Source organism: Pelobates fuscus, chromosome 1, assembly GCF_036172605.1.
Source record: "Pelobates fuscus isolate aPelFus1 chromosome 1, aPelFus1.pri, whole genome shotgun sequence".
NCBI lineage: Eukaryota > Metazoa > Chordata > Amphibia > Anura > Pelobatidae > Pelobates > Pelobates fuscus.
In genome coordinates this window covers 30240868-30256234 of record NC_086317.1, presented here as the reverse complement: position 1 = coordinate 30256234, position 15367 = coordinate 30240868, and the positions used below count along the sequence as shown (strand labels likewise).

Below are 15367 nucleotides of genomic sequence, written 5' to 3'. Positions count from 1 at the left end.
TAGAAACTAATAAAGTGTAGTATACTATTGGAGACTCACTCTTTGTCTATACAGTGAGATATACTGTGGGACCAGTTCAAGTCCCTGCACCAGGTGAGCAGGATACATATGGGGAGTGTGGTTAACCCCTATACAAAGTGTTACAGTATTTGAACATATGTGCTTTGTCTCCCAGATAACAATTGGGACCTGGTACAGATCAAGTGCAAGTGCACTGTAATAAGGTGAGAGCTCCACATAGTGTGTATATGGTGGAGGTTTCTCGCCCAACGTTGTTACACCATTTTAAGCTCTAATAACTATAGATGGCTATTTGAATCATAACCCCGGAACTCCTGAAGAGCCTAGAAGGGGCTACTACATTTATGGTGTGGACTGCAGGACTTTGGAATCATAAAGAGAGTGCTTCATATACCTCAGGACAATACTCTTATCTGTAAGAACATTCTGCAGAGTAACATTTTACAAATAAGTTCTATTAACACTCTGCTCTTTAATTTGAGAGCTACCAGTTTTGTGAACCAACTCATTGTTTTAAAATAATTTCTCTGATTTAAGCGCGATCACATTAGGACTTCCTCATAGGAAAACATTGTATCAATGCTTTCCTATGGGGTGTTGGCTGACGGTGGATGTCCTCATGCAGAGCGTGAGGATGTCCAGCGTCATTTAGCGGAACAGAAGTCCGCTTAGGACATGGAAGCACCTCTAGTGGCTGTCTGGTAAACAGCCACAGGTGGGGTTAACCTTGCAAGGTAATGATTGCAGTTTCTCAATGACAGCAATAATTACAATTACAGGGTTAAGGGAACTGCACCTAGACCACTTCAATGAGCTGAAATGGCCTGGGTGTCTATTGTTTGCCTTTAATGTTGTTTTATTGGAATATGTTTTGTGAAAAAGAACAGTATTGAAAAAAAAAAGAAAAAAAAAAGTCTTAAGTGCAAACATTTTGCAAGAGACAAACTACATGGACAAAAGTATTGAGACACTTGTCCATTGCGAAAACAGGGAATTTTGTGACATTTTCTTCTAAATACATAGACATCATCATAGACCAGGATTTTTTTCATTGGTGGTTTATCTCTTGTTTGAAACATTTGCAAGACCCCTCTTCTAACCCCACCCAGACTTGTGACTGTCCAATCACAGACTTACCAATGCAGCTCAATGAGAAGTCTTCGTAAGACTGTTGCTCGGAGCAACGGCTGCATCTTGAGTTTAGCTCCACTGAGCTAACCAAACCAGGAAGTAACAGGATCTGTGTGACTGACAGCCATGGGGATGTAACAGGATTTACGAATAATAAAAAATAAAAAAAAGTGTAGATTTCTATTGAAAATCAGCCCTTTTTGTAAAATTAAAAAAGAAAAAAAAAACAGAAAAAAAATAGAAGTCTTCAAACAAAGCTCTTCAGGAAGCTGAAGTGTTTTAGGGGTCTGGAGTGTCCCTTTAAAGAAAATTAAACATTAAAACAATACCAGTGGGGGGCGTGGCCTGACGGCTAATGGAGACGGACGCCTGATAGATCAGCTCCGTGCGGGAGTCCCTAATTAACAGCGATCAGCAGAGCAATACTCACCTACATTTACCCACCTACGACGGGGAAGTCACCCGAGATAATGGCACAACGCTCTATGAAAAAAGTAAAGCCAAAACCGGCCTCTTTGCAGATATCGGCTATGCAATCACCGCCACGCTGCACCCAAGATGGCGCCGGCAGGCCTACATCGCCAGCTTCCAGCTCAGACAGAAGCGACATTACTTCTGTATCAGCTAAAGCCGTCCCAGCCACGGATGCATCCATACAAAGACTGCTGAATGAATGAAAGGCATCGCTAACATCAGACTTTGCCAAAATAGCTAAAGAAATGCAGGCAGACCTGCAATCACTTGGTGAGCGAACGGACTATCTGGAGACCAAAACGGAGGAGATCATTTCGGCGCACAACAATGTGTCCACAGCCTTTGAGGCCATAGAAGCGAAGGTTTCCTCTATTATTACTAAACTGGCAGATCATGAAGATAGGGACAGACGGAACAATGTCCGAATCCGAGGCATCCCTGATGATATCGGCCCTAAGCTCATTTGCCAAACAACTGTTCCTCCTCCTGGTGCCGGAGCTCACGGAAGAAGCCACTCTAATAGACAGGATTCATAGGCTGCCGAGGCCCAAGAATCTCCCGACTGCTATGCCACGGGATACTATCTCCAGACTAGACTATTATATCACTAAAGAACAAATAATGCAGGCATCCAGGCGACAACCAGCACTACCGGAGAACTTTCATAAAATTAAGCGAATTACTAAAGCCATGAGAGATGCCGACATCACATATAAATGGGGCTTTCCAGCGAAAAATCATAGCCCGACACAACGGATCTGAGTACCATATAACTACGCCAGTGGACGGGGAAAAGCTCCTGACCACATGGAACATCCCGATGGGAGACATTGCACCCGGAGCTGCTGCCAAGATACCTGCCGTTACTTCGCCGCTGAAAATTCCGCATGACTGGCAGTCTGTAGCCACAGCTAAGTGACTATCTCATGATGCCCATACAGGGCTACCTAACACCCAGTTTACCCAGTGAACTAGTCATGGGGCTCTCCCCACACTGGTGTAATACCTCTACTCTTGTTATGTTGAATTGTTTAATGTGTATTGTTCTAAACAAGAAGGGTAAATTATGTATGTGCTACCACTATCATAGCACACTGTTAGCCATATAGCCTAGGACCTGTAAGCAACCCTTGGTTATACCGTATATATTACTCCTTTCCCCAACTTAAGATAGTATAACAGATTTACCTCCATATAATGTGGGAACTATATAAGGTTGGGCGCAAGCAGGAGCTATAGTACCAGGTTATGCGAAAGTGGATATCAACCACCCCGCGCACTTTACTGACCTACTCGGGTTTAACATCCATCTACCCATGTCACTCTTACACTCCCAATGTGATGTTTTATCTTGGGGTCTGTAGTCCCAAAGACTTTAGAATACCTACACCGACCAGCCCACGCTGCTTATAAAATTTCCACGAGCTTCTAACACCCGAGTACGACCCTTATGTAAACTATTACCTCTCTGTGTACTCTGTTATCTCCAATACCGACAATCTGTTTTCTATGTTCCAGGAGAGGTCAACTGTTTTTCCTCTTAATGTTTAAACTGATGTTTAGATTGATGTCTCACGATATGATCTTATAATTGGTTGTTTGAATGTATTACCTTCAATGAACCGAGTAACATGTAACCAATTACAGCCCAAGACTTAATATCCAATATGTCTGAAACTTAGAAATTAAGACAGCGTTTTCCCCCAAAGTATAAACATCAAGAGTTACCCCCCTAAGGGGGCCATAGAAGACTCCTCCCCCTACGCGAGCTTCACTGCTCAATTGTCTCTATGACATTTCGGTCCCAATATGGAGACCATCTTATTGTATATAGTTCTATCCAAGTTACCTATTTTCCTCCCCCCCCTGTCTCTTTCCATCTTCAAGACCACCCAACGACAACAGATCGAGCTACCACACGCTTTCCAAGGCCTAGATACTAGTCAGACAACACATACACCTCTGTCCCACCATAATACCCAAAAGAACTCAGGGTCAACCTTCAGACCATATGAAAAGGTGCTCCACCAGCCCATATACCTGACACGTATAGAAATTCCAAAAGTACACCCAAAGCTTACAAACAACCAGATAACTTGCAAATATGGCTCTTAATATCTTCTCTTTAAATGCTAAAGGCCTCAACTCCCCTCACAAGAGACGTCTCGCACTTCAGGAGGCCAAAAGACATAAAGCGCACATTGCGTTCTATCAAGAGACCCACTTCCAGACAACGCACAAACCCACATTCATGTCCAAAAACTTTCCGATAGGATACCATAGCACATATAAGAAAAAGAAAAGGGGAGTCACAATCCTGATAAGCAACGAAGTTTCGTTCCAACTGATCAAAAAATTAAGCGACAAGAAAGGGAGATACCTCATCCTTCAATGCATAATTAACAATGCCCAGTACACATTAGTCAACCTCTATGGCCCACATAATGACCAGCATATTTTTTGGGATCAGGTTTTATCTCTCGCAAACGCCCACGAATATGGCAACATTATTGCTGGCGGTGACACCAACTTTCTTATAGATCCACTATTAGACACTACCTCATCCACGCAGGTAGCTCAAGCAACAACACGCCGAAGACAACGCAACACCTCGCTGATAGCAAACACTCTTCTCAACCACGGATATATTGATGCATGGAGGGCTCTACACCCCCTAGGGAGAGATTACACACACCATTCCCTGGTCCATAATACATACTCAAGAATCGATCGCTTCCTTATCCCAACAGCACAAATAGCGCGGATCACCAAAGCAGACATTGGTGTCACCACCTGGTCTGACCATGCTCCGATTACAGTATCATACATGACTCAGTATCCAATATCTGGCAACAGGTCGTGGCGCCTCAATGACACGCTCCTTAGGGACCATACATTTGTGGCGCAAATTACAAGGGACATGGAGACTTACTTCGCCACGAATAATACGGCAGACATAGAAGTAGACACACTTTGGCAAGCCCACAAAGCGGTCCTTCGGGGCCAACTCATCCAACAAGCTAGCTATAACAAACGGCAACGTATAAAAACTAGGGATCGACCGATTATCGGTTTTACCGATATTATCGGCCGATATTCGGTATTTTCGGCAATATCGGTATCGGCCAATATAGCTACCGATATTGCCGATAATACCTCCTAGGACCGCCAGGCTCATTGCAAGCCCGGCGGTCCTGGAGGGGCCGGCAGCAAGCGCTGACTTACCTTGCCAGCAGCTCCTGCAGCTCCCCAGTGTAAATCTCGCGAGACCCGCGGCCGCAGAGCATTGCCATGGGTTACCATGGCAACGCTCCGCGCGGCACTAAGGGCCGCGAGATTTACACTGGGGAGCTGCTGGCAAGGTAAGTCAGCGCTTGCTGCCGGCCCCTCCAGTACTTAAACCACCGGACCACCAGGGAATACTATATCCCCCTTCCCTGGTAAGAAGCAGGGAGGGAGGACCAAAAGAAAGAAAAAAAAAAAATTAAATATAATTTTTTTTAAAAATAATTAACATAAAAAAATCCCCCCCCATTTTACACAAATTACATCACTACACAAACACACACACACTGCATTACATACACACACACACACTGCATTACATACACACACACACACTGCATTACATACACACACACACACTGCATTACATACACACACACACACTGCATTACATACACACACACACACACACTGCATTACATACACACACACACACACACTGCATTACATACACACACACACACACACACTGCAATACATACACACTGCACTACACACACACTGCATTACATACACACACACACACTGCATTATATACACACACTACACAAACACACACACTGCATTATATACACACACTACACAAACACACACACTGCATTATATACATACACTACACAAACACACACACTGCATTATATACATACACTACACAAACACACACTGCATTATATACACACACTACACAAACACACTACACAAACACACTACACAAACACACTACACAAACACACACTCTGCATTTACTATACACACACTACACAAACACACACTCTGCATTTACTATACAAACACACACTCTGCATTTACTATACACACACACACTGCATTCACTATATATACACACTACACAAACACTCACTGCATTCACTATACACTCTGCATACACTATATATACACACTACACAAATACACACTGCATACACTACACACACAGCTCCGCTGTCTAAATACACTTCATCCACTACATGTGGCATGTATATTTTGTGCATTTACCGTTAGAAATAGTTTCTTTTTTCAAAATGGTAAATGTACAGAATATCGGCAAGTTATCGGCTATCGGCCTGAAAGTTCAAAGATTATCGGTATCGGCTCTAAAAAATCAATATCGGTCGATCCCTAATAAAAACCTACACAGACACGATCACCGAACTTGCAGAACTCACCCGCACGAACAAAGCATCACCATCACATTCCACAACGAAACGAATCCTCCATCTACAGGCAAAACTCGGAGACATGGAGCTAGCGAAAACGACCTATTTTCTGACTAAAATGAAAAATTCTTTAAAGAAGGTAATAGAGCAGGCAAAATTTTAGCAGCCCAACTAAAATCGCAAATGATGCAATCTAAAATAGCATTTATACATGACAAAAAGGGTCAAAAGCTCACTAATCCGCAAGATGTCGTAGAAGAATTCGGTATATATTATAGTGACATATAATTTAGCCCACAATAGCGACACAAATTCCCCCAACCAGACTGATATAGTTAACTTTCTTCAAGATATCCACCTTCCCACGCTCGACAGAAGACTGCCGCATGCTGACACAACCGTTTCAAATCCAAGAAATCCTAGACATAATCAACCAACTACCAAAACAAAAATCACCTGGGCCTGACGGCTTTACTAATTTATACTATAGTACATTCAAACACATTTTAGCACCACACATGACCAACCTATTCAATCGGTGCTTCCAAATGGGCACTATGCCCGCAGAGATGCTGAGGGCACATATTTCCACACTACCGAAACCAGGGAAACCCCCCACCCACTGTGCCAATTTTCGACCCATCTCTCTTTTAAATTGTGATACAAAAATATATGCCAAACTAATAGCGAGCAGGTTAGCGCCAATACTACCGAGACTGATACACAACGACCAATCTGGGTTCATAAGAGGCAGACAGGGGTCGGATAATACCAGAAAACTTCTGAACATACTCTCCCACATAGAAGAAGAAAACATGGAAAGCCTTTCGCTGGCCTTAGACGCCGAAAAGGCATTTGATAGACTACACTGGGGATATATGTCTTCGGTGTTAACTAAATACAACTTCCAACCGGGGTTAATCCAAGAGATCATGGCATTGTACAATGGCCCGTCTGCTCAAGTGTCCCAATCAGACTTCCTCTCCACACCCTTTACCCTAACAAATGGAACCCGTTAAGGGTGCCCCCTATCCCCCCTCCTTTATATACTAGCACTGGAACCTCTAGCCATTAAGATCAGACAAGACCCATCCATCACTGGCATCCAAATCAACGATGCTGAATACCGTATGACCATGTTTGCAGATGACATTCTCTTAACCCTGAGCAATCCGGAGTCATCTTTACCTAGACTTATGACCTTACTACACGAATTCGGAAACATTTCATACTACAAACTAAACACTGCTAAAACACAGGCCTTACCATTACACATACCTACAACACGTATACAACACTTACGCACCACATTCCGTTTTGACTGGCGGCAGAAACATATTACATACCTGGGAGTAAAACTGGCTCTCCACAAACAGACAATGGTGTCCTTAAACTATAGTCCTCTCCAACACACCTGCATCTCTAGCTTCCAGAAATGGAAACAGGTCAAGTTATCGTGGCTGGGGAGACTTCACACTATTAAAATGGTGCTGTTACCGAAAATCCTGTACATATTTCGAATGCTGCCTCTGCAAGTCCCGCCTAGATTTTTAAGCTACTCCAAACTACTTTGAACAGGTTTATATGGAATGGCAAGAAACCTAGATTGCCTCTTTCCTTACTTCAAAATCCTCAGTCGGAAGGGGGCTTAGGCCTACCGAAGATAAGCACATATTATGAAGCAGCCATTCTCGAATCAGCAATACGCCTCCACACAACTCCACACACTTTCCAGTGGGTAGATATGGAGAGAAATAGAATTTCTGTGTCATCTCTGACAATAGTTATGTGGACACCAAAGATATATAGGAATAAAGGGTTATCATGGTACCCTACCACAGCTCTAACGATGAAAATTTGGGATAAATTCCTCACCATCAAGACCGACAAAGGGAAATATAGTGTACATGCCCCTCTAGTAGCAATAGAAGAAATATCGCCATGGCTCTCACTAAAGACATGGACAACATACGGCATCTATTATGTTGGAGACGTATGCTCCCGAACCGGGATTCTAGCTTTCCCGGATTTACAAGAAAAATATAACCTACCGAACTCTTTCATCTTTCCATATCTCCAATTGAAAAGTATAGTCCAAGATAAAAAAAAACCTCCAAAACCAAACATCAGAGCCAAAGGCAAATATTGCTATGTCCCTTATTGAGAGATGTCGCTCGGCCCCCACTAAACCCAAATCTCTATCCCTCTGTTACTAAACCCTTTTAGGCACTCTACCTCCCAGGTCCTTCAACTATGTGACCCAATGGGAAAAAGATGGCTTGACTGGACTCACAGACGAAGAATGGCTGCGAGCACTTAACGCACTCAAGGGCAATACTTCATGCTTCTCCCATGTGGAAGCGCACAGAAAAATGGTCTACAGATGGTACCTCACCCCTCAGCGTCTGCAGCAGATATTCCCTAATGCAACCCCCACATGTTGGAGATGCGGCTCACATATAGGAACTATGATGCACCTATGGTGGGATTGCAAGAAGATCAGACCTTTGTGGGATAGAGTTCAAAAGCTTATAACAACCATACTACCCAACACACAACTTCTTACCCCACGGGAAGGCCTTCTGTTACTTTTTCCAACTACATGGAACACTGCAGCGAGGAAAGCAATCACAATTATCATTCTAGCGACAAGGAACCTTCTAGCTGGACGCTGGAAGACTACATATTGCCCGTCCTATAAAGAATTGTCCGACAAAGTCTACCAGTTCTATAGATACGAATTGCTCTCAGCAGACTCCCATATATCAGCAAAACGAATAGAAGATCTATGTCTACCTTGGCTCACACTTCTGAATAAAGAGATGCCTAACAAAAAGTCAAAGGAACAGCGAAGACCCCCTTGACAAGAAGGAAACAATGCGAAATACCCACGTTCTATCTACTTAGACACACTTAGGCTAGCCTGAGACGGTATTACCCGTCAGACGACACAATATCCACTACTAGCAGACACAATATGGGATCGATCTGAGTACATCATCCAGAAAGACCACTGGAGCAAAATAGCACCTTGTCATGCTATTCTCACACGACCCAATATAACACGACATGCAAGACTTAGCTACACATATCATAGTCGCATTATTCAATTTTTTTTTTTTTTTCTTCAATCCAATTTTATTTTCTATCTTCTATAAGCAAATTGTTAATAAACAAAAAAGCCACTCAAGGACTTACTGACTGACCTGAAGGTTGTAAACCCAGGGCTAGCTGTTAGACCGTGTCGGACTCCCTGAGTTCTTTACTACAAACATCTAAGGTGGAAATATCCTGCATTCTCAGGCCAATGTATTTTCCTGTATAACCTTGCTATGTTACCATTTGTTATGATATTACCTTGTTATGTCGGAACGTGAATACAAAAGGACATGTAGTCCTATGATTTGATGTCTCCCCCCCCCCCCCCCAACCTTCTTTCTTTCTGTAACCCAACTCCCCTCCCTTTTTCATTTGAAAAAAATAAAAAGTAAAATTTGAAAAAAAAAAAAAAAAACAATACCAGTGGGAACTTTTTTTCTTGCATGCCTACAATCTCAAGAGTACATTTAAGCGTACCCCTCTTAAAGGGTTACTCCAACCACCATGATCACTTCACTGATTTGACATGGTCATGCTGGAGGGAGTCTGCATGTGCAGCATTTATGCTTGAACGCCATGTCCTATTGGTATTGTTAAATTGCTTACAAACATCACAGATCAGCTGTTTCAGCAAGACTAAATTACATTAATATTAGATGGCATTTGTAAAGCAGACACGGGAATTAAAAACAACTTGTCATGGTGGGTCTGGTAGCAATGGCCACAACAACGAGACCACACTCACGGAGATATCCAGGACGCACTCGCCAACAGAAACATAAACTAACATCTCATCTCAGGTTCTATCGGCTGGAGGTTTTTGATGGTAATAAACTAACATTGGATATTGAATTACAGAATTTGTTTTAGCACTCTTAGACTAAAGGCTTTTTTCATTGTAGTCCAGTGTCTTTACCTCCCTATGAAGTGGAAAGCACCTGTCTGGTCGATAGAACCAGATGTAAAGTGGTGAGTAAATTCAGCCCTCCTCAAAATAACATCTCGGTGGAAGTTTATGTCAAATTGGTCGAAAGGGACATAAATAGATTAACCCCTGAAGGACCAAACTTCTGGAATAAAAGGGGCCCCTGGTGGTCATGGTCATGGACACAACTACCGTATATACTCGAGTATAAGCAGAGTTTTTCAGCCCATTTCATAGTCATAGTCTGTATTATGGCAATTTACATTGCCATAATACAGACCGGGGGAGAGGGGAGCTGGCAGAGCTGTAACTTACCTGTCCTGCAGCTCCTGTCAGCTCTCTCCTCCTCTGCGCCGTCCGGTCAGCACCTCGGTCAGCTCCCAGTGTAAATCTCGCGAGAGCCGCGGCTCTCGCGAGACTTACAGTGTAAGCTGACAGAAGAGCAGAACGGACGGCGCAGAGGAGGAGAGAGCTGACAGGAGCTGCAGAACAGGTAAGTTACAGCTCTGCCAGCCCCCCTCTCCCCCCCACTGAACTGCCACTGGACCACCAGGGAAGGAGAGCCCCCCTCCCTGCCATATATCAAGCAGGGAGGGGGGACGAAAAAAAATATAAATAAAATAAAAAAATAATAATAAAAAAAAAATTAATAATAAAAAAAAAGGGGGTATAAGGACCACTATGGGAGGGAGGGGGTGGGTTAAGGACCACTATGGGAGGGAGGGGGGTATAAGGACCGCTATGGGAGGGAAGGGGGGTATAAGGACCACTATGGGAGGGATGGGGGGGGATAAGGAACACTATGGGAGGGAGAAGGGGGATAAGGACCACTATGGGAGGGAGGGGGGGGATAAGGACCACTATGGGAGGGAGGGGGGGGATAAGGACCGCTATGGGAGGGAGGGGGGGGATAAGGACCGCTATGGGAGGGAGGGGGGGGATAAGGACCGCTATGGGAGGGAGGGGGGGGATAAGGACCGCTATGGGAGGGAGGGGGGGGTATAAGGACCACTATGGGAGGGAGGGGGTGGGATAAGGACCACTATGGGAGGGAGGGGGGGTATAAGAACCACTATGGGAGGGAGGGTATATGGACCACTATGGGAGGGAGGGGGTGGGATAAGGACCACTATGGGAGGGAGGGGGGGTATAAGGACCACTATGGGAGGGAGGGGGGGTATATGGACCACTATGAGAGGGAGGGGGTGGGATAAGGACCACTATGGGAGGGGAGGGGGAAGTAAGGACCACTAGGGGAGGGGAGGGTAAGGACCACTAGGGGAGGGGTGAGTCAGGACCACTGGGGGGGGGGGTGAAGGAACACGGGGGTGGGGAGGTAAGGACCACTGAGGGAGGAGGAGGGGAAGTCATGACATATGGGGGGGGAGGGGGCGGCAAATTTTTTTTGCCTACGGCGGCAAATATCCTTGCACCGGCCCTGCACACACACGCTGCATTCATGCACACACACGCTGCATTCATGCACACACACGCTGCACTCATACACACACGCTGCACTCATACACACACGCTGCACTCATACACACACATACGCACACACTGCATTCATTATACACACACTGTAAATAAATATTCAATTAATATATTTTTTTTAGGATCTAATTTTATTTAGAAATTTACCAGTAGCTGCTGCATTTCCCACCCTAGTCTTATACTCTAGTCAATAAGTTTTCCCAGTTTTTTGGGATAAAATTAGGGGCCTCGGCTTATATTCGGGTCGGCTTATACTCGAGTATATACGGTAAATAGGACTTGGAGGTCATATAACAACTTTCGGACACTCAGACATTATAAATTGCTCAGGAATCCCACTGATGAAATTGCACAAGGTATTATTGATGTTGTGGAGGATGCATTTAAACAGGGAATAATTGACAAAGATTTGAGGAAATTCCTAATAAAAAAAAAGAGAATCCTATTGTTACCTTGTTTTATGTATTACATATTATGTTCGAACAACCCACCCAGGTCAACCGATTGTCGCCGGCACGGAATTACGTTTTCCAACCCTTGTTGGACTCCTTAATACAACCCTGTGTACTTGGCACTAGATCTTTTATAAAGGATACCATAGATTTCCTAACTAAATTACATAATTTTGACTAACTGTGTCCTTTTTGTGCATGATGGATGCGTCCAGGCTGTCACAAGACATATGTTGCAAATAGATATTGATGAGACAACATGGATTTGCCACTAATCTCCTTAAGTAGGTCCTGTATCAGAACTATTTTATGTACAAGGATACCCATTATAAACAACTACGGGGCACTGCGATGGCTTTTATGGCTTGCTTTGAGGAGGACTTTGACAAAACAAAAGAGGGTGAGTGTAGACAAACTATGGCTCCGCTTCATAGACCAATTGAGGCCCTTTTAGAGTTTAGGATTATTTTCAATTGAGCAGCGGCCACAAATATATATTTTATAAACGTCAATTAACATTTTACATATTTACACACCTTTCACTGTGGTTTGAGAACTGAATGCTATCGATTATACCCTGAAAGAAAATAAAAATATTAAAGTGAAATAATATATACACATATTTTTATTTGTGATACATATACAATTTATTTACACAGCACTAAAAGTGTACTTGACACTTTACAGGTTACATTACAGTAGAGGGAGGTACAATAAGTGCAGCAGGTATAAGGGACACACTTCTATTAAAGAAAGGTTCACTAGAAAGCTTGTCATTACAAAATTCTGTTAAATAAAAGGTATTACAAGTTACGAGTTTATATTTTTTTTTACATATACTTCTTAGTTATAATAAAGTAGGCAAAAGGTAGATCAAGTGCAGTATATACAAACGCTGTATGTTCGGTACGGACAGTTATATTTTTAAATAGTAGAATTGAAAAAGAATGAAGAAAAAAAAAACAGTAGTTAGACATTAAAATTACATTACATTAAGTAATCCGGTTCCTAACCGCTAGAGCTTACTAGAAGTATGCTTCACATTTATTTATTATGCAAGGCCCAATTTTATACAAAAAAAAACACACACACACACACACACATATATATATATATATATATATATTTATTACAACTACTTACAGAGTGGCCTTCAAGCTCAGACATCTTCTCAGGTGTTTCACGGCCAAAATAATACATCCTAATTGCATGATCACTAGCGCCAGCTGCCAAAAACATGCCACCTGGAAGAAGCAAAGAGGTGTAACTGAAAACAGATTTACAACCCAGAAACTCAAATCAGGTGCTTTTCATTGGTACTTACCAGCACTACAGGAACAACAAAGTATTTTGGCTGAGGGCCCAGATTTTTCAACAAACTTCAGAGGACGATCACTGAATTAGGAGGAGGAAAAAGTAAAGTAAATATTTACAAGTTGCTCAATTTTTTTTTCCTCTTAACCCCTTCAGGACGGAGTCAATAGTGCACGTTCTGATCAAAACAAAACGTAAACAAAAACTGGAATTTGCGCTATATGTCTGTTCACCCGTAGTTCCCCTCTTTCAAATTATATGCACCCACACTTATTATATATCATTTTGTTCAGGAGAAACGGGGCTTTAATCTATCATTAACTATTCATATATGGAACATAATTTATTATGAATAAAATGTAAAAAAAAATGAAAGAAAATAAGATTTTTTTTAAATTTGCATTTCCGTCTGACATTTTAACTGTAAATGTCATAACACTGTGTGTTACACAGTATGTTTTACTGCAAAAAAATGCACATATTTGTAATCAGCGATGTCTCACGAGTACAACATTATTTTTACACATGTCTAATTTATTTTTTTTACACCTCCTACCAGCAGGGGGACTGTCTGATATTTCAGATAGTCCCCCTGCTGGTAAATCCACTGCCAGCTATAGGGGGCCATGTGATCGCTCTTTGAGAGCGATCACATGGCCCCCGGGGGCCTCATTTGCCGGAAGGGGGCTGCCTGGGCTCTCAGGCAGCCCCCCAGAAGAGGATTGCGGCGGAGGTAAGTACACCTCTCTTCTTGGGGGCTTAAGCCGTTACGGCGTACCATGCCGTCGCAACGGCTTTAAAGCCCATTTAATGCGTGACGGCATGGTACGCCGTAACGGCGTTAAGGGGTTAAAGTAGAATTTTCTTAAGTTAAGATACGCACTTAAACTGCAATGTGTCCGCATCATACTGCCACAAGCAAACGGTTGCATCGCCTCCAGTAGATATCAAGTATCTTGTAGCGCCTCTGACAAAGGGACTGAACTGAAAAAGATATGACCAAAAAGTAAAATTATTAGATCTGTTAGTTTGTTAGAGTGGAGCTATGAGTCTGGAATGAAGTGAACAAGGAGCACCTATAATGTGTGCTACCTTTCCCAGTGATGCTGTGTATTCTTTTGAAACATATATTGAATATTTAAGAAATTGATGGCAAAAGACATATGGTGATCCTCAGTCTCAGGATAGAGGGAAATCCACAATGTGGAATTCTATATTTAATTTAACAGAACTCTCAAAGGCATATTTACTAAATAAAGGAGGAGATATTTAAACATGATATTGAAAAAAATAAAAAATAAAAATACGAGAAGTGACATCACCCCTTTAATAAAATATTTTGTAGATTGGTGGTAACCAACATATAGCTCTACAGTTTCTGAACAACCACCACAATAATGCACAGTCAGACACGACATAACGGTTTATCAGGAGACAGAATGCCTCACACAGAAGGCAGCAGCTATCTGATAAGAAGGGAAAAGGTACAAATGGTATAACAATGGGCAATGCCAATCCGCAGTTGCTAATGCCAGTAATTATTACCATGTATATAAATAGGGGCATTAATTCTTGGGATGAGAATATCATTTTGCCTCTTTATAAATCACTGGTAAAACTACATCATGAATATGCTGTGCAATTTTAGGCACCTGTTCTAAAGAAGGATATTATGGCACTAGAAAAAGTGCAGAGGTGGGCTACAAAATGAATAAAAGGAATGAATCAGTTTAGCTATGAAGATAGGTTAACAAATTAAACCTCTTTAGTTTAGAAAAACGGCGCCTCAGAGGGGATATGATAACATTACACAAATATATCTGGGGCAAATACGAAATATTGTCTGAAAATCTATCACAAACAGGACTTTACAAAGGATATGAATTCATGGATTTAGACTGGAAGAAAGACGATTTAGTCTAAGGCAAAGGAAGGTTTTTTTTGTTCTACCGTAATAAGGTAAATTCTCTGCCTGAAGAAGTAGTTTTATCAGAGTCTGTACAGATGTTTAAACA

General features: G+C 42.4%; 1 protein-coding gene across 1 annotated transcript in view; it reads right to left on the bottom strand.

Annotated features, from left to right (window-relative positions):
• Positions 1-15367, bottom strand: part of LOC134602399 (bromodomain and WD repeat-containing protein 1-like) — a 45869-nt gene that overhangs the window by 11456 nt on the left and 19046 nt on the right. The window contains exons 9-12 of the mRNA XM_063447250.1: positions 14236-14336; positions 13363-13433; positions 13182-13282; positions 12575-12615 (exon numbers count right to left, since the gene is read on the bottom strand). Of these exons, the coding sequence (XP_063303320.1) occupies positions 12575-12615; positions 13182-13282; positions 13363-13433; positions 14236-14336 (314 nt within the window). The remainder of the gene's footprint in view (positions 1-12574; positions 12616-13181; positions 13283-13362; positions 13434-14235; positions 14337-15367) is intronic.